This window comes from Mytilus edulis, chromosome 13 (genome assembly GCF_963676685.1).
Source record: "Mytilus edulis chromosome 13, xbMytEdul2.2, whole genome shotgun sequence".
NCBI classification, from domain to species: domain Eukaryota; kingdom Metazoa; phylum Mollusca; class Bivalvia; order Mytilida; family Mytilidae; genus Mytilus; species Mytilus edulis.
In genome coordinates, this window is record NC_092356.1 from 20,465,803 (window position 1) to 20,487,892 (window position 22,090).

Here is a 22,090-nt window from a genome sequence, read left to right on the forward strand (position 1 = left end):
TTTGGGACAGGCACATACATTCAGAATGTGGCGGGGTAAACATATTAGCGGGATCCCAACCCTCCCCTAATCTGGGACAGTGGTTTAACAGTAAAACATAAGAACGTACTATAAAAATCAGTTACAAAAGGCTTATATAGATACGAATGCAAATACTACACAGAGTGGACGTCGCCGGGTACTTGTATATCCCAACAACAAAAAAGACACTTAGTACAGATCTGAGAGTACTCGCAGTTACTGACAGCCAGTTCAAAGCCACTAACAACTAATAAAAAGGTCATGCATCTAAGACTAATATTGTGGTCGAACTTAGACAAAAATCGTATTGCATGACATACAGCGGTAGAATCTGTTTCTCTAAATCTTTGAATTTTTTTGTTAGCAAAATGTATCCAATTTGTTTTGTCATCTTTTTTGTTGTGTGACGTCATTAAGCCTGATCGACTTATTTGTCAAAGAACGAAATGATCATGTCGAAAAAAGTATAATTTGGTCAAGAACTAAGGAAAAAAGAAGAGAAAAATCATTCTTGATATCATCGCAATTATCATTACGACGATTATTTAATGTTATTACAGGGGATTAACTTTACATAAAGGAATGTAACGTCGACTGCAATCAACCTCGATTTCAAATATCAATGGAGTAACTCCCGCAGCATAGGTAGCAAATGCACACTTTGAAGTTATACCATCACTATGTGCTAATTGGGTAAAAGAACGATAATCAACTAAGGCAGAATTGTGCGACCAAATCCAGTGGTGTTGGCTGTCAGAATATACGGCATCTATCCAACAATGCGGATCTGAAGTTGAAAAAAAAACCTAAAAATCTGAAAAAATAAACTGAAACATAGTTTTTTAAGCTTTGTGTGTTTAATTTGTTTGATATCGAGAACACTTTCTTGTTGGCGTCTTTCGTTTGTGTCTTTGCTACATTCATTGATATGTTTGTTTGAATTATTTAGTCAGTTGTGATAGATGCATGTTTACACAGTTTTTTAACACGAAAGCCAAATACCATGAGGCTAACTCTTTAAAGCGGAAACAAAACTTTGAAATGTTTTTAAAGGATTTAGTGAAGGATTGAATTAGTCAACGTACAAAACGTGAAATGAACTGTAGATACTGTAGATACTAATTCAGAATAAGGTATGAATATTTGGTTGTTAATATAGAGTATAATAGGACAATGTAGCGGGATCATATCAACATTCCTGCTACATATATATTGGGACTTTCCTAAATGCACATTCATGTATCTCATCGATTTTGAAGTCAAGGGTACCACATACTTCTTTAATAGAGGACTCCTACTCCATGTTTATATGCATTTGTCAATAGGCAATGCTTCAATAATGATACGGGTTATATCATACCTGTCTGAAATTATTAGTTACATACTTCGCCTTAGATGGGATTGATTTTTGCCCGATCTATTATGTGCCTTTTGGTTGTATAGCTCCTAACATATTAAGTTCGTATGCATCATGTGTTTTCCTTTTTAGGTGGGATTTGAACGTTCCTGATGAAGTAATATACAACTACATTGTATATCACCATGTTTACAAGCGGAAACTTTCGCGCAGCTAAAGTAATAACGGGGGTAAGACAATTTCCCTTTTAATGTAGCAAAATGTCTGCAAAACATAAAAAAATTTAGATATCTCCCAGTTGATACAATATTTTATAGAATGCGTTTTTTATCATGATTTTTTTTACCCTCATATGAAGCGCCGCTTACAGAGAACTGTTGAAATGAGATGCACTTATGTCGTTCTGTCGAAACTTGACAAACATATACTTGCAATTAGTAACTATTAAGTACATGTATTCAAGTATTGTATACCTACTCTACTGGACTATCTGAAAATACCGCCAGTTGCTTTTTGGTTTGTGTTATTCAGTTGTTCTTGTTCTTTGGAGTTGTTCTTGACATCCGTTTATATATTTTTCAATCTTCTTTCTGATCAAGGTATAATCTTTTTTTGAATTCGAATTCATTCTTTGTATTGTGATTTGTTATCTTATGACTCTTTTATACTTAAATTTATTATTATTATGTCGCATACTTTAAATATTGTATGTCGTGAGTACCAGTTGTCATGCATAAAGACACACTTTGATGTTTTATGGATATCTAATTGTGTGGTTTTTGTCAAAGTCTGCATGCAAGCCTATAGAACATGCATCATTCATTGAACAGTTAATTTCGTGGTTCATCTGTACCCAATAAATCGACGAAAATTGGTATCCGACTAAAAATAATGAATCAACAGTAGTCAAGACATTTAAATTGTTGCAAGGTTATCTCTTCTCCTTTCTTCTATCCGCGTTCTTCTTTCTCCCATTAGAATAAAACATCTCCTTTTGAGATATTTTTTCTTGAGATATTAGAAATTTTTTTAAAAAGAGAGATATTTTATTTTTTCTCCTTTCTCCCAGCCTTCCTCTCCTTTCTCCTACCGTCTTTCTTCTTTCTCCCACCCCTTTCTCCGTTCTCCTATCCCCTTTCTCCTACCCCCTTTCTCCCTGTCTCCCTTACCCCTGTCCTCCCCCTCTTATCTTAATGTTATACAGAAAAGAAAACACAAATTTAATAAATTAATGAATGTAGCTATTCATTACATGCATATGACAAGACGTAGATTCGTTATAAATAAATATAAAATGGAGCAATTAGAAAAACTTATACCAAAGTGTTGAAAATGAGATGACAGTGGTATTACTGCTTTTTGTATTACAGGTCCCATCTGATATCTTGTAGTGAAATCAGCTAAGTGTGCACCGTGACTTCGGCAAAAGTCCTTAAATTAAAAATAAAAGCGAAGAAGGTACGGCATTTATTTCAATTTATCAAGTCAAATCACATTACACTACACGAACAAAATTTTACAATATGAACTAATATTGTTACAGTTAGAGCTTTTAATAAACACCCTTATGCAAAAAAGAAATATACTATGGTGTTCCTATTTGTTCCTCAGCTGAACAATACTTTAACACAAAATAAACAGTATCAACGTGGGATAACAAAGCTTTTACAAAAAATAGAAAGACAAATCTGATAATAAAATGTTAAAAGTGCTTAAAGTGCTATGTTTAACATGTTTAAGCGTTTGAAATTCGTTTAAAATAAGTTGAAACTTTCGATTAATAAAAGACCAATTGTTCAGAGAAATTCGCCAAAAATCCAGAACTTCCGATTATTTTAGTTGAAATAATTTCTGATTTCTGGTCCTTTTAAACCTAAATTTGTGGAATTGGATTACCTAATTAGCAGTATTTGTCACAACTTTTTGAAATTGTTGGTCCTCAATGCTCTTCAACTTTGTACTTGTTTGGCTTGACAACTTTTTTTATCTGAGCGTCACTGATGAGCTTTGTGTAGACGAAACGCGTGTCTAGCGTATTAAATTATAATCCTGGTACCTTTGATAACTATTTGCTCTGTGCTTTGTTGATTACCGTACGGTGATACATAGTTACTTACTACTATCTCAAAAGGTTAGTGGTGGAGTCATCTTGTCTTATTCTAATGTTTATATCAAATAAAGATATAAGAGAAATGGGGGAACATGATTATTACTTAAAAATCTAACATTATTACATTCAAAAAGGTTGATAAACCATACTCAGTGAAAAAGCACAATAATAAATGTGTAAATATCTATCATCCAACCTTTAATCAGAATTCCAATATTTTTTTTATACATTTCACTGTCTTGATAATTTATCACGTAATATTGTCATTTATGCGTGTTATATACTATGTACTTAAATGACATTTACCTGTGCCTTTGACCATGTCATTGTAGTTAAGTTCACCAAATAACACGACCCACTGACATATTGGAATCCAGTTGGACAATCTATATTACACATTTGGAAAATAGTTGTATTAACATAGGTACTTAACATGCATATATAAAGGTAAACTTGTCGGAATTATTAGAGTGACAAGATAAGGCAAAAATAGTTTACCAGCGTTCGAATCTCACTAATGGATTACAATGACAAACCAAAAAGTGGACACGATGACATATCTAGCCTGCTTAACAAGCCATTATGCTTTTATGTTCATAGTCCTTGAAATGAAGATTTACTTGTTTTGGAGGTTGTTACTCTGTAATTTACATGTTTCTTTTTCTTCTTGCTTTGAGAGGTGTGCATACGCTTCGTATTATTACAAATTAAGACATCTGATAGGGTAACATAATTTGTATATATCGGAATACAAACTGTGACCTGCTGATTTCACATAATACCTAATAATCTTCAACACGGATCAATAAACAATACAAAAATGTGAAAGTGATAGTAGAAATTATCAAATGAAAAAAGAAGTAATTTTTCATGCATCGTACTGCCTACAGTGTATAGATTAAATCTTTTACTCCTAATACTTTGCGTTTTTAGAAGAAAAAAACTGTATCAAAATATCTTACACAATAATTGTGTTAGAACAACTAATACACATTTACTTACATGGATTTGGCGGTATAGTAGGCATGAGTGTAGTAGTTGGCAGAGGTTGATGATCGTTACATAAATTATTTTTACAACAATACGGAGTAAATGCTGATCGACGTCCAAAGCCACTTCCTATCTTGCTGCAAGACTATTTAAACAAACTTGAATTATTTATTGGTACAATGAAAGCTCAAGAAATACATTCAGAAAGGGGTATTTTCTTATGATCATACAATACAATACAATACAATACAATACAATACAATACAATACAATACAATACAATACAATACAATATAATACAATACAATAAAATAATTTTATTGTCAATCAAGGACGCCCTAAGGGGGTAGTATAATTACAAACAAATTATTACAATGATTATTATTAATTATTAATGATTTATAATGACAAACATACATAATTATGTTGATTAGGTGAATAAAGTTTCATACTTTACTGCTTTAATTTTGTTTTGTCATTTTATGATTTAATCGTATATTATGGGTACATGTTTTTAACATAACATCAGATTTGATTTTTTTCGAATTTCCTTTCCCTCATTTCATGTATTTTTCTGTGAAAGTGGATCTATGAAAAAACGGACATAAGTTCAATTAGCAGCATACTTGTGATTAGATTTATTTTGATATTAATTATACCCTTTGGGTAGTGCTCCACAAGTAATGGAGGAATATACAAGAAACTGAAGTGAACAATGTAATACTGTTGAAGTAATTGACAGTGTATAAAAAGGATGTATAATTACTTATCCTTATCAATTACGCACAAAAGCAAAACAGAGTAAACACTGTCACTATAATCGTACACGCTATCGATTAATAATCGATAAATTTGACAATAATCGTGACCATATCGGTTAAATCAGAACATAATGTATCACAGAGATATGTGTAAGCAATCTCTTTTAAATCATTACATCGTTACAATTCATTGTGTGAAAACTGATTACAGAAATGAAATATCTCGAAAAGTATTGATAAATCAATTTCAAGTTTTAATTCCATTAAATATGAAACGATTAATTGAAATGTCATTGTTAAATGGTTAAGACGTTAGTTGCTTGTACAAGCATACTAGAAAGGATTGAAGAACTGAAATGAGAAAATAGATAGAAAACAAAATTGCCTTTTATATATCATAACACATCTTTTTTTCTATAGCATGTATAGGGCGTATCACAGATGGATTTGCCCTAACAATACTGGTATTTCACATATTTGAAACGAAAATGTTTCTGAGTGAACACAGAAATAAAAGATATTGAAGTAGTGATATACTAATTTCAAATCAAATCCAAACTTAACATTAAACGACTAAACAAGATGTCATTGTTTGAATGTAGAGACGTAATTTGTTTTTTTGTTCTAATTGAGATTGTGACACGTTGATGAATGATGTACCCCTATTTGCCAATTTTAATTATTATGTCTGTTTTGTTCACGCATCGGTGTCAATATAATGGAATTTGATGCGACTGTAATACATGTGAGAGGTTAAGCGCTATAAAACCAGATTTAAAAATGCCTGTACCAAGTTAAGAATATGAACGTTGATGTTCATTCCTTTGTTTTATTCTGTTATTTTGCTACTTGATAAGGGACTTTCCGTTTTGAATTTTCATCGGAGTTCAGTATTTTTGTGATTTTACTGTTTGCTTATATGCACAAAAAAGAAAAGGTTAGAATGATAATTCGATGTACTTTTTATGAGTATTCAATCATGACTCATCAGAGAACATGACACTAATTTAAAACAGAGTTAACTCAGATGAAAGTTTAAATCACCTTCTATAAGTTAAAAGAATTCAAGCAACTCAAAATTAATGCTCTACAAACTGCTTTATTCCCCAAAAAAATGATTTTGTAAACATGGTAAATTTAAGGGTTAAAATTTCTTGCTATATTTTTGTCAAATTTAAAAACAATTCTAAATGTGATGAAAATTAAACGAGACAAATCAAGTGGTTGGGTCCCTCTAAGTTTTCAATGAATTTATTATACCTGTTCCAACATACATCCCATTTCAACTAAAGGCCAAAATATATGACCACCAGACACTGTTGTCTTCTTAATGGAACAAACCTACAAATAGAAATTATCGACAACTTCATTTGTTCAATAAAAAATGTAACATCCATCTAGTAGACAAGTTGTATTGATTTGTTGAAATTTGGCTAATAACTGCTTAACACATGTAACAGTACCATTAAAACGTTTAATCCTGCTGCAATTGTTTGTACATGTCCTATGTTCAGTAGTTGTCGTTTGTTTATGCGGTTCATAAGTGTTTCTCGTTTCTCGTGTTTTATATAGATTAGACCGTTGTTTTTCCCGTTTGAATGGTTTTACACTAGTAATTTTTTGGGCCCTTTATAGCTTGCGGTTCGGTGTGATACTAGGTTCCGTTTGAAGACCGAATCTTACCCTATAATGTTGTACTTTTATAGATTGTGACTTAGATGGAGAGTTTCATTTGCACTCATACTACCTCTTCCTATATCTATTGACAGTATATTTATGTATATAAAATTGAGAATGGAAATGGGGAATGTGGCAAAGACACAACAGCCCGACCAAAGAACAGAAAACAGCTGAATAGTTGGTTTCTTTTCGTATTTCAATGTCTTTTGTCATTTTGCATGTTTGTTTGTGAGCTGGTTCTCATGTCTTGTGTCGATTTAAGTTATTAAGCCTTTCGAAATAATATTAAAGTAAAACGCATAGCAAACAAATGACATACAAAATAAGTATCCTATTAAGCAATAGAAACCGAAAAACAATCACATTTATACATGAGAAGCACCCATTCCCTTTCCCTCACCAAACATTTTTGTCATGATCATTTATAGACCTCAATGGGAACATGTAAGAAATAGCACCTCTTCTCAAAATTATTCTTTTTTTTTCTTTATGGATTTGATTTTTGTCTAGGAATCTTCAAAAATTATGTTTTAAACATTTGTTATGACATTCCAATATGAAACTAACTTTTCTTTTTTTTTCTTTTTTGCTAATAATTTGAGACCGTACCCCATGTACCAACTTATTTTTGCGAGTGATTCATTTCGCGACTTCCGCAAGTAGAGAAATTACGCGAAAATAAATCGTCGAAAATATTTAAAATGTGTATATTTCCTTATTAAACTACACCAAGGAAATAAGAAAGTCGCGAAATTTGATAAGCACAATGTGGATTAGAACGGGTTAAACGCGAAATAAAGTATCCGCGAAAATAAGATGATTTTCAGTATTTAATTCAGGACGTTGTCTATGACGAGTCTCTATTGTGTATGAAGGTATTAATTTTACACATTTCTCTGATTACAAAATGTTCAATAAAAACTTTTCTCTGGACAAGTAATTATTCAATGGTTTAATCAAACTGAAATATGCATATCTTCACGTTATGGAAACTGTCAATAAATCTATCAATAAATCATGCATTAAATCAAACAATCAATTAATCAATACACATACCGACCAACCAACCCACCATAAATGAAGCATGTGATATTCAGAAAACTTTTTATCAACCAATCAACAAGGACATATACATTGCTGTATAGATTAGACCATTGCTTGTTCCGTTTGAATGGTTTTACACTAGTATTTTTTTGGTGGCCTTTATAGCTTGCTGTTCGGTGTGAGCCAAGGCTCCATGTTGAAGACCGTACCTTCATCTATAATGGTTTACTTTTATAAATTGTGACTTGGATGGAGATTTCTCTCATTGGCACTCATATCACATCCTGCTATATCTTTGTATTACATATAAAGGCTATATGGGTTATGGTTCTATTCAACTGAAAAAATAGAGATATGCTTACGTATCCAGACTGACATTGTGTAGTTTTCGTGCATGCGCCTTTATACGGAATATGCGATGGGCACTGGTAGCAGGTCACTGAGAAAAGAAAGTGTATACATTCCAACTTGATATTCAACACGATTTGAAAACTGACTTGTAATACGTAATAATTACCAAACTCATGTGCTTGTAATACTTGTTTTCAAACACAAATGTAGTATAAATCAAACAAATAAACTAGTTCACATAAAACTGCATATATAACCCCTCCCCATTTCATAGCATTTACCATGAATCTACAAATATTCATTAACTTTGTGAACTTGTTGAGACTCAACTGGCCATCAATACTGTATTTAACAATCTATATATTAGCTGCGGAACCGTAGCTCTTAGGTCCTTATGTTATTTTTTGACTATTTGCGGACCATAGAGCTACGGATTTTTCCTATTTCAAAACGTTCGGAATTGCGACCCAGGTTCAGGTCGCACTTATTTCTCAAAAAAATATTGTTTATAATCCATGCAAAACTTGTCAATATATATAGTTCGTTTCGTTAGATATTTTTCTAGGATATGACGTACCTATTTATGTTTGAATATTCATTTCCTTAACACTATTATCTAATTATTTCCATTTGTATACATTCTCCGCCTATTTTATTCATTCACATAAGGACCTAAGAGCTACGGTTCCGCAGCTATCTATATATATAATAAATGTTGGCTTCTTTTTGTACTTTTGTGTCAATTCAATCATCAATTTTTAAGTTGTACTTTGATCGTGTATATCTAGACATCGATTTCACTAATTAGTAAGAATAACTTACGATTCCCTTGGCTAGCTGTGCCTGGGTTTCTTTTCGCTAAAGCTATAATGAGAAAAACAAGATTGTGTACACTTGGTTTCTTTAGACTTCGCTTATGTTTATTTAGTTGGCTATTTTTATTACAACAATAAAAATAATGCATAAATCAGAACCTAATGGACAACCCAAACATCTTAATCAATAGAAACTAACAATGTCATGAAAAAAAAAAATAGATGTTAGACATTTGTTAAAAATGTGCAGGTTTTATGAATGGTATACAGTATCACTACAAACTGCTCAGAGTCTAAATTTTTTAGTTTTTGTGCTCGACCTGTAATATCGAGCACACAGTTTACTCGACTAGTCTCGACATTGTCTCGACTGTAATTAACTGTACTTAAATGTACTCGACTAGTCTCAACATTGTCTCGACTGTAATTAACTGTACTTAAATGTACTCGACTAGGTCGCGACTTTACTTAATTAGTCTGATTAAGTACTTGATGATCCTTGTGTAGTCTGAAATGGTCTTGACCAATGCTCGACCTGTCTCGACCTGTCTTGACTAGTCTCGACCTGTCTCGACCCAGTCTCAACCAGTCTCGACCTGTCTCGACGAATCTTGACCTTCAAATTTAGTTTTGACTGGTGTTTTTCAGCCCATCTAACTAAATTAAATATTGATCTTACAAAATTCAAGCTTATTCGGGAGTTTGATTTATTGCAGTGAAATAAAAGAATTAAATTTTACAATAGGTTAAAGTAAAATTATTATATAAATTCAGATAGGCATCTTTAATTTTTTTATAACTTTTTCAAACCAACTTGGATTTTCATCAAACTATGCAGCTATCTTAGACATATATTAAGCTTACTGAATCCCATGTCATTTAATTTGTTGTTGGATTGCTGTAAAATTTAAGAATTAAAGTAATCTTGGAAAAAAAGCTAGGATTTGCAATTCGGACAAAATAGAGATAGTACACTTTAATATTTTAATAAGTTTTTCAAATCAACTAGGATTTTCATGAAACTATGCAGCTATCTTAGATATATATTAAGTTTAATGAATCCCAGGTCATCTTGTTTTTTTGTTTTATTGCTGTCAAATTTAAGAATTCAATTAACCTAGTAGGTAAAAAAAAAGCTATAATTTGCAGTTCGAACAAAATAGAGATAGTCAACTTTATTTTTTTTAACTTTTTCAAATCAACTTGGATTTTCATTAAACTATGCAGCTATCTTAGATATATATCAAGCTTACTGATTCACAGGTTATTTTGTTTTTTTGTTGTGTTGCTGTCAAATTTAAGAATTAGATTAATCTAGATAAAAAAAAGCTAGGATTTGCAGTTTGGACAAAATAGAGATAGAACACTTTAATTTTTTTCATAACTTTTTTCAAATCACCTTAGATTTTCATCAAACGATACAGCTATCTTTGAAATATATAGATCATACTGAATCATAGGTTGTTATTTAGTTTTGAGTATTTCTGTCAAATTTAAGAATTTAATTTATCTAGGTCAAAAAGCTACGATATTAGAAATATATATTTCCTCATAATTTGGGAAAAAGTATATATAACATAGTTATATAATTCATACAGGTTAAGGTTTCCGACCAGTTCATAAATTGATACTAATACCTTATTTATTGTGTGCATATCATAATTGCCCATTTTTAGTCCAGTCGATTTGTGCAGATTTTTGTCAAAATTGCTCAAATTGTGGTAAAAGCATGAAATTTGGCATAGTAGTAGTATATGCCATGAGCAACATTTTAAGCTACGGACCCACTCTAAAAGTCGAAATTGGCGCAGGAGGCGGCCATTTTTAAAATGGCGGACATTTGATCTCTATAAATTAATAAAAAAAATACGAAAATAATGTTAGAGAAGATATTGACATGAAATCTAGTAAATAGAATGACAGTGCTGATAACAATTGTCTTTTCGAACAAAATTTTCGAAATGTTACCCATATTGAATAGCGGCCATCTTGAAAAATCTTTTTTTTTAGCCAAAATAGGTAAAGCTTCAAAGTCATAATTCGATGAAAATAAATATACAATATATGTACATTGTTGAAAATATAAAAAATGTTTTTGTATGAGCTATGAACAATGATGAAACAGAACGAAAAGCGATTACCCAAAGTTTTTCTCTTGTTTTGTAGAGGGTACAAATAAATGTATATTTTCCGACAATGTACAATTAGTGTTTTTATCCTGAAGTTCACACCCAACACTTGAAATTTTAGTTCTTAAAATATGATTCATTGTTCTCTAAGGTTCAAAAGTAATCGACATAGTTAAAACAGAAATTATCCTAAAATGAACTATTACGCTAAAAGCAATATTCAATATTCTACCGCATCTTCAACATATAATCACAGGTAAATTTAAGTTTACAAGTACAAATAAAGCAAACAAGTATTTGTATACCTATCATTTATCAAAGTTGGCTGATTACAGGATAATTCGTTTGTTGATATTTATCATCTGAATCAACTTTCAAAAACTGTGATTGCAGACATAATGAGTTTCATATCATACAAGTGATGTTAAAAGAAAATCAACTGACTAAAAATATTTCAAAATAAATTAAATGTACAAGTTGTGTCAAGCCAAACAATAGCTGTCTCTGTATATCATATTCTATCACATTGTCCTCCACATTTACAAAGAGTAGTACAACTCAATACTGCCTTTGCACATTTACATGTCCTTGGTAACCATGTTTAGTTAAGTGCTTGCTGCAGAAAGGTTCCTATATAGTCATATGATATATTCATCATAGATGACAAGGACTTACAACTGTGGACTTCAGATATTGATGTTTTGGTAGCCACCATGAATGATGCCCAGTTTGAAAACATGGATTTCCAATATATCATTATTCGCTATTTTGATTAATTCACTGTTTGCATTTATACTTTTTTTGCTTATTTATATTGGATACTGACCAAGTGGTCAGATCACGCATGCACATGTTTACGAAATAAAGGTATCAGTATCGGAATTTCTGTTACGTACACGTTTTCCTAAGTAATTTTTTACAACAGAAATTACATATATTTAATATAATTTATGACCGAAAGTTGTTGTTGGAAAGGATAAAAATTTTAGATTTTGAAAATACTTGAGCTAAATATCAAAAGAACTTTTAATGGACAAATAGACTGGAAGGAATGTGTGAAACGACAAGAGAGTATGTGAGAGGGTTTGCAATGCCAAGCAGATACAAACAGAATACACATAGACATGTTAGCTAGTAATCAGTTCTTTAAGCTTACAAAGATGTTGGGTCTTGAATTGTTTTTTCTTTCGCTAAATTTGATACAGTTGCATGAAGGCTATGGATCTCCAGAAGCACTCCAGAATTACAAGGCAAAATGGAGCAAATTCTTTCAAACAAATGTTCAGATCTCAAAATATTTCATCAGTAAAAGTGAAAACATACTTCTGATGTTGAAGATAAGTTGCCAATTAAGAGAAAAAAATAAGAAACCAGACATTGTAAAGTGGCACTGGATCAACAAAACCAATTACTGCAGTGTATTTTTTCTGTGATGATGTATCTGAAGATCTCCATGATGCATTGGCATTTTAAATCCACAAAACTTGTGAACGACTGTGCACCTGTACTAGAAGACAATGTTCTCGTAGACAAAGTAAGTGCTGGAGATGTCAAATCACTAGTATCCTGCTTAATGATTGATAAAACTGGACAGCATAGTCAAGAGGCAGGATTAAAGATACAGAAAGAAAGCCAGGAATCTTTTATCCTTGGAGTTGTGTTTTCCAAAACAATAAAATACATTGACGGCACACGGTCAGGGACAGATATTGAACCAATCTCCAAGCTTGCAGATCACGCTTGAGTGAACAAAAAACGTCTTGAACAACATGAAGTTATCATGGAAGGAAGAACTGATACAACGCATCTAAAAAAAATTGAAATGTAGCTGCGATAGGATATCTGTAAGCATACACGCAAGATAAATTAGTTCTCTTGATTTTCAACGAAGGTATTCATGAAGCTCTGAGAAAGACCTCATTATAAAAGGGTCAAAATGAAGGCATCACCATAGCCATAGCTGGCAAAATATATATGCTTGATAGTAAGAATTGTTTTTCAGAGACACTCAATAACAGCTGTCAACACGAATCAGTTCAACAGACATAAGTTTCCTTAGGAGGAATGGTACATGATGGCCAAACATCGAGACGAAGACCAGTAATGTCGTTGAATGGCAGACAACACTTACCATTTCTCATCTAGTTCAAGTTTTCAACACGTCGTCGACAGGATACAACTGCAACTTATTAGTCCTCAGATAGAGGGTAACATGTCTCAGTATTTGTGGACTTGATTCATTTTGACAGCCTACATTGAATGTCCCTGTAAACCTTTTTATAATAGCAAGCCAGACTCAATCAAACTATTCTAGTTACTTTGCCTATGATAAGGCCTTCACCATCACGACTTTAAGACATGACCCTAATTTTTCAGAAGGGTTGTATTAATAATTTCTTCCATGACAACTCCTATTTATTAAAGAAGTTTCCTGTACAATTTAACGATATCAGCAATTTCAAATATTAAAACAATATCTGTTCCAGAATGTGAGCCGACACTATTTTTTACCATTTGGCGAGCCCCATTTCATGGATAACATATTCCTAACTTTCTTTCTGTGTATTTGAATTCTGTCTTACTAGCATTGCATTGTCGTGCAGTTCTAACAAACATTTAGTATAATATCTGCTCCTGAAATATAAATCTCCAGCACTGAGGTTACAAGAACAATGGTTAGTAGTTTATGTGACAGTCACGTACTCTATTGTAGATCATAACTGTGAATGCTTCATGATGATAGTTAGATACCTCATAGAAAAAACTACCTGCAATTATTGTTCTTGTTGATTCGTCACAACTGTGTCTGGTTATTTAACTGGTATTTTCAATCAGTGACTCATCTTGAACTTTTTTCGTTTTACCTGACAAAATATATTTTGGTATAAAGATTTGTTTTGACAGGATTAGTACCTTTTGCCTAGTGATTCTGGAGTGTTGATCCTAATGTATGGCCTTGCTCAACTTGGAACAGTTGTATGCTTACAAAAAAAATGACTGATTACCAGCTCAAATGTCTGCTCTTTTTGGCATTGTAAATCCTCACGTGTCCTCTTTTGGCATTTCAGAATTCTTTCCAGGCTATTTGATAATTAGATTTTTCAGCTTCAGTGATTTCAATACCTACATATATATGTCCTTTTCGTCATAGAGTGGTCATAACTTGTATATATGCACTATTTTGTGGTAAAAAGTAACTAAGCCTAACATGCTAAACTGCAAGTAAAAGAATTTATGTATTTCTTTAGATACATTCATGTTTTCAACATATGCATGCCTTATTTGAGAACTTGGTGAATACCCTGTATAAATAGCAACAGTCATAAATAAATAATTAGCAAGACTAGTTGTAAATGCATAAAAAAAACTAATAATAAATTCAAATAACAATTTAGAATAGCGAACAATGATTTATTGGAAATTTACGTCTTCAAAATGGCCACCATTCAAGATAGACACTCATACTCCAATAGTCCTCAGTTGATAGTCTTTGTCATTAGTTATGAATATACGAAAGGTTATCAAAGTATGTAAAGTAAATATTTGTTCATATTTTTTTTTAATAATATTTATTAATTTTTGGAGGCTATTTCAAAATGGCCGCCAAAAGCCGCCATTTTAATTTTCTGAACTGGGTCCATAGCTGTAAATGTTAGTTATGACCTCAACTAACACTCTGCAAAGTTTGAAGCTTTTACCACAATTGTTTCACTAATCGACTGGACTATTTATTCTAACGAAATTTTTAGATAATTTTTCAGATTCAGCTGTTTCTTTTAAATAATATTAAATGTGCTTTTTATATTGTATTGTGACAATCATAGCACATATACAATGTATCACGTGAATAATACAAGGAAATAATCATATTACGAATACCAAATGGCGTATTCGTTCAAATCGATTTTACGGATTAAGCTTTACTCCATACAATAAAAAAAATCAACAGTTGAAATCCAAGGATGTCAAAGGGAGGTGTGCTGTGATTACCAACTTAGTCTAATATTCATAACAGACGCAAAACATTATGGCTGTAACTCTGAGTCAACCTTTTACTGTATTTTAAGGAAACATTTACATGGCTTGAGATGCTATAATGATATTCCAAACCAACGACCGGATTTGTTCTACATAAACGATAAAACAAATATGGTGATATATTGGAAACTTACGACAATTTCCACAATGCCTCTTACACTGTTTTGACATATATGGTTCACTGCACATGCCAGGTCGGATGACTTTAACCCTTTCACATGCTGTAGTATCTACATCTTCACATATTTCTGCCGTTGTTACACAAATTGCTATTGCTATTGACATGAAAAATAATTTTACCAAACAAATTATACAAGTATATCCCATTTCACAATATGAATAAATGGATATTTGTGGGAAATGCCAATTCTGATAAGAACTGAAGAAAACAATTGCTCATACCTACCAACTAATGTATCATTTTTCTTTATTTTGATGTATAAATTAAAGATACACCCACCATCAGCCCGATGTTTCCGTTCTTTTCTAGTATGTGTTGAGCGACTGAAATATCTTGACAAATTATGAATTGTAATTGAAGATTATTTTTAACATACTAGTATTGAATTTATCTGAAACATTATTTACAGTTATCCTGACTGTTAAAAAGGGATTGCGTTATTATCCAGAACACTCGAGATCTGTCCCGTTTATTTCAAAAATTGTTCACTTTGTAAGTGGTGGGATAGGTATGTTGTATACTGTTGTTTGTCTATTCGACTGTTTTTATAAATTATGAAAAATAATGTGAATGCTCGTTTTGTTACTAAGGGTTAAGATGATATACCGCATTTTTTTCCTCCGTGTTTTTTTTCTTCACATCTGTATCGATCGTACGAAAGGTATCATAGTATATAACATTAAACTATTTACCAAGAAGAAGAATTTTACACATAATCCACGTTCAAGTTAGAATTCCTCTCCTACAATGTTCTATATAATAAATCCTTTGAACCTTTCCGTGCTATATATGTTACCTTATCTAATTATGTGACACGATTTGTTTCTCCAGAGTATAGGTCTACATTTATGATGTATGTATGTTGTATAAATGTAACAAATACTTCATTTAACTAGTTCCCAGACAGCTTGACTACTATTTGTAAATATGACCATACCTGGACGTCTTCTATAAACAGCAGATTATCTTTTATAAAAGAGGGGTTTCTTTTTGTTGTAAGGTTGTATTAATACACAAAATTATCAAGTGTTTTGGACGATAATTCCAATCTCGCCAGTCATAATAACTTTAAAAGACGAATGATTTAAATTTGCTACAAATGTCATCTAAGTCATACAAGTGAGCGGTTTAGCTAGTTATAAAACCTGGTTTAATCCACAATTTTCTGCATGAATATGCCTGTACCAAGCAAGGAATACAACAGTTGTAATCCATTAGTTCGATATGTTTGAGCTTTTGATATGACATTTAAGGAATAACTGTCATATATTTTCTGTCTATGAAGAAATAACATAAAAAATTTGGTGCACACCGAATAACGCGCGTAGCGGATTATTTAACAGTGTGCATCACATTTTTGTATGTTATTTCGAATAGACAGAATCCACATTTCCCTAAGGACAAATGGAATGAAATAGGTGGTTTAATCTGTTCTATAAATTGTTGATTTTTTTCAGTTCCAATAAGAATAAACATTAATCTGAAACTGTTGATTTTTGCTCAAACATTTTTCGTTCATTAAATCAAAATGGATGCCTTTCGAACGTGTGATATAAGTCCACTTCAAGGTACGAAAGTTATAAATATATATATATATATATAACTCGTCTAAACATCAACCCAACAATGTTAGATCTGTAAATTTGCTTTCGCAAATTTTTGGTTCTTCCCTCGTCGGGATTCGAACCCATGCTACTGTGATATCGTGACACCAAATCGCCTGCACTGCAGCCGTCCCGCTAGACCACACGACCACCTGGGCTCTCAAAAAAAAAGCTTTCGCTGGCCGTGTGTTACCTTTCCTCGTCAGTTTTAATCTAGCGGCGTACTACAGTACATGATATATAAGGCATGAAGATGTTATTGTTACAGATCAGCTAAATTATCTATAGTAAAGGATCCTACAAATTAATGTAATATTCAGTCACAGAAAATAATTATATTTATAAGTACGTCTGAGTCAGTGACAACTCTACAACAGATGTATCCATCGGATCGCCATCAATGATGGTGATACATGGCTGTGTACATAATATATATACAACTCGTCTAAACATCAACCCAACAATGTTAGATCTGTAAATTTGCTTTCGCAAATGTTTGGTTCTTCCCTCGCCTGGATTCGAACCCATGCTACTGTGATATCGTGACACCAAATCGCCTGCACTGCAGCCGTCCCGCTAGACCACACGACCACCTGGGCTCTCTGCACACGGCCAGCGAAAGCTCTTTAATGAGAGCCAATAATGTCCATGCAGAACTTGATAAAAATAAACGTTAAAATAAAAGTATATCTTGCAACTTACTTGTATCGTTATGTGATAAAATTGTACACTGAAACTATGCAAATACATTTATTTGTTTGGTGACTACATATATGGTGTCCTATATATTGATATGAATCATTATTATTACTTACATACATACGGTTTGTAATTGTATAAGCTTACTTTATTGTGTATAACGTTTTCAAAATTCAATATCATTGATTGAATTACAATTACTTTATCATTATACAGTAAATTAAATGTAAGTTAATGATTACACCACTTTCAAAAATGATTAATTGAATTAAGGATTGAATTAGCAAGTTATCATGATAACATCTGATTATGACGAATTTCAAAATAGTCCATTTCAGTGATGGTTACTAATAAAAGCTAATACAAATCATTAAAATAACATTTTGTTGGTATCTAATTACATGTGTATCCATATTTCATAATATCTTAACATTCTTAAAGAAATAAAACTATATTAACAAGTTATATATTTATCAAATATAAATAATAAGAATGTTAAGATATCAGATATGCATTTAAGACATGATATATTTACCATAAACATAATTTTAGATTTTTAATCAGAATGTAATCAAACGGACATCAGGATTACAAGATGTATTGAAAAGTAATTGATCAAACTAAGATTTTGGCTGATTAATGATTACAATAATTACTTGAAAAGTTATTATAGATTACAACTGATTAATGATTAAAATTATAACCACCCCAAGTCTTCATCAGGATTGACAGAACAAATCGACTTTTGATTTCGAAATTTTTGAGTGCATACATTCCATTTTTGGATTTAACTGTCAAATAAGAGAACATTTTCGGGTACTCACTCTTAGGTCTTTGGATTAATTTCTTTACGCTTTTGCATGTTTTGTTTGAATTTATAAATTGAAGCCGTATTTTGAGTTTGACTATATTTATGTCGGCATATCCAGAGTTGTTCGTCTTTTAACTGTCAGAATGAAGAAAGCTTTTACATGTTGTACCATAAATTAAGTATTTTAAGATTGGTTTACTGAATTCTTTCAAAAGTAAATTAGTGACAGTGTCTTTATGTTGAATTTGGTTATTTACTGATCCGATTGTTCTACATTTGTCCCACAAGAAGTATTATGATGCGACATATATCAATGGTTTAGTGATACGAGTATCGAATATCCAGACGATATCCCTAGCCTGATACATCATATTTACCGTGTTACGCACACATGAATTGCTTTATTTCTTACAATTTACTAAGTTGAACTTAGATGACCCTGAAACTCTCTTTAGTTCCTTCCTCACTGGATAACACATTTCATTTAACTCGAGCCCGTCTGTTGCGGTGATAAGGTATACTAAAACGGCGGATTGGTAAAAATCTCTTCTATATATGGAGCTGCGATATCTTTTCAATTGAAGCATTGGTATATATATAGGCAAATTCTCTAATCTTAAAATTTGCTCGAACGTGAAAGTTTGAAATAAAATAAAATTTATCAAGAGGTATGAATAGTTACCGTAACAACAACACAGACAAGAATATACATGTTAAACAACTAGAGAAAGGCCGGTGTATAAAGGTGGACATATTATATACAAAGTCACGACACTAAACATAGAAAGCAATCATGTTTTATTTCTACTTTTCTTATGTAATTTAGTTCCTTGGTCATTATCGCATACATTTTTTGTGCAGGTGGGTCTTGAGGTACGATTCGAACGAACGAGGGTTTTACACATGTTACAGTGTTGTTTCTATTTTGTTTACCGTTGTATCTATATTTTACCTAATTTGTACTTTTTCGAGAAATTCTATAAAAAAAAAAGTAAAATCACAAAAATACTGAACTTAGAGGAAGATCAATTGGGAAAGTCCATAATCATATGGATATGGTATGAACTATCAACTACAACATCTTTTAATCGCAATTTGTTAGTCAATCACCAACTACAAAACTTTTTTTTGTTGGCGTCTTTGACAAATTTACTATCAACTACATCAAATTTTTGTTGGCATCTTTGTTAGGTTAATGTGTATGTTTGTTTGTATTTTTAGTCAGTTATGTTATTAGGTCTTTCCCCTTTTCTGTGGAAAGACCTATTGCATTTGTTCTGATTATTATTATTTTCTTCCGCCAAATTTTGTTCTCGCGTAAAATTTTTGTTTTGCAATATGTCGCTAAAATATTTCTTATATAGTATCATACAGTTTATGCGCTTTTTATTTTCACCCATACTAAGCCGAACAATTTTCTTTGTAGGAGTTATCTCCCCGAACACTGTTTTCCTTGTGACTACATCTTCTCCGTAACCGTAAACGAAAGTGACAAATTTATTTTATAAAATTGCTTGTTATATCCTTCGCATGATTTGTCCTATTTTGACCGAAGCGATATGAACACTCCATATGAGAGTTATTTCCCCTTATGTATTTGATATAAGGGATATACATTTCTATCTTGTAAACAATAAGTGATAGAGACCTAGGATCTTTTGATTTGAGGTCCTTGATCCAAAAAACAAAAAGAAAATTAGGTCAAGGTCAGAGGTCAAGGTCATATTTTAAATTTTAATTTTGTCTTATTTTTAATACTTTGTAAAAATACAAAAATACAAAGTACAAAACATGTTTATTCATTTTGACCTGTCAGTGTCAGTGCTTATATGCACACCCCCCTTCCCATACAAAAAAAACAAAGAAAAAAAACAAAAAACAAAGAAAAAAAACAAAAAAAAAACAAAGAAAAAAAAAACTACACAAAAAGAACAAAAAACAAACCAACAAAAAATATATAAAAAATCATTGACTTATAATCATATCCGATTAAATAGATATTAAACGATTATAATTATTATTAATGCAACCTAATTATTCTATTCATACATGTGCTCATAAACAAAAGCAAAAAAAAAAATGCATATATATAATGACATACATTTATATTTTGTTGTTATTTTCTCTCTCCCAACAATATCTGGAAATCATATATATATAAAAACAGTATTTTAACTCCTATTATCATAACATAGTAACTCATATTTAATTCTTCCATACATAAATATATATATAATATCTATAGGATGCACACTAACCACTGTCCAATTGTGATGTTTATCCAGTTGTGTTACACATTTATTTTCAGTCAAGTATGAGTTATCTTTCTTGTATCATATAACAAGTTGTTGAAATTGTTCCCATTTTTTTTCTATTTTTTCACCTATTGCAGGAGAACTGTGAAAAGTGGAAGATAGTTTTTCAATAGTATAATAATTTTTCAATTTCTTAAGTGCAATCTTAACACAAGATAACAGTGAGTTCAATACATTTTGTGATAACCGAGAATACCGTGAATGATCATCAAATGTAACATCATATTGTATCACACAATATAGAGAACGAGATAGGTGTTATATACTTAACAACACCATATAACAACAAAAAAGTATTATTTTGAGATAAAAAAGAACAGAAATGTATGATCTTCAAAGGTAAAGAAGAGTGTATACGTGTTAAATATAGTACATGTAAAAAAAGGGATTAACACGATATATATTGCATGCATCAGACGCGCTTTTCAGGATAACCTTTGTGAGTTACGCTTTTGTCGAATATTGGAATTGTTGCAATGATCCCAAACTTAGAGCATGTCATTGAGTTGCACCAACAAAAGTACGCAGAGAAAGAATATGCCGTACTTAATCACAAAAAGAAACAGCGCATGTGTATCTCAAAGTCACATGCACGAACAAAAAAAAGAAGATAAAGTTTGTTCATGTCATTAATATTGTGGTTTGATCGACGATTTCACATTAACACATATTCAAAGATTGTTTTCGTTTTATTTTGCATTTTCTTTATAGAATACTACAGAGATCATCACTGAAATGTATTGTATTCTATGAGTAAACTCCTAGGTTTGGAATGCTTTAGGTATCCTCGTTAAGATTATGTTACTAAATATAAGAAAAAAGAAGATGTGGTATGATTGCCAATGAGTCAACTCTTCACAAAAGACCGAATAAAACAGAAATTATCAAACAACTATAAGTCACCGTACGGTTTTCAACAATGAGCAAAGCCCATACCGCATGGTAAGCTATAAAAGGCCCAAAAAATGACAATGTAAAACAATTCAAACTAACGGCATAATTTATACATGTTATATACAAAACATTAACGAACAACAAATATGCGACACATAAACAAACGACAAACAATGAATTACAGGCTCCTGATTTGGGACAGGCACATACATTCAGAATAAGGCGGGGTAAACATATTAGCGGGATCCCAACCCTCCCCTAATCTGGGACAGTGGTTTAACAGTAAAGAA

The 22,090-nt window shown here is 31.7% G+C and overlaps 1 protein-coding gene across 1 annotated transcript; it reads right to left on the reverse strand.

The window, feature by feature from the left end:
* Window positions 1–526: 526 nt before the first annotated feature.
* Window positions 527–16,231, reverse strand: LOC139501588 (uncharacterized). The gene is made up of 9 exons (XM_071290705.1): window positions 16,170–16,231; window positions 15,431–15,571; window positions 9,137–9,178; window positions 8,326–8,402; window positions 6,500–6,580; window positions 4,491–4,623; window positions 3,795–3,874; window positions 2,698–2,809; window positions 527–808 (listed from the first exon to the last, which is right to left on the reverse strand). Exons 1-9 carry the CDS (start codon window positions 16,189–16,191, stop codon window positions 576–578), a joined length of 921 nt encoding a protein of 306 aa, XP_071146806.1. The 5' UTR covers window positions 16,192–16,231; the 3' UTR covers window positions 527–575.
* Window positions 16,232–22,090: the final 5,859 nt, after the last annotated feature.

Coding starts and splice junctions, on each gene's coding strand:
- LOC139501588 (XM_071290705.1), bottom strand. CDS start 16,191: ATGTGTAAAATTCTTCTTCTTG. Junction 4,624..6,499: donor TGGGATGTATGTTGGAACAG/GTATAATAAATT, acceptor TTGTTTAAATAG/TCTTGCAGCAAGATAGGAAG. Junction 809..2,697: donor ATCTCATTTTCAACACTTTG/GTATAAGTTTTT, acceptor TTTCAACTTCAG/ATCCGCATTGTTGGATAGAT.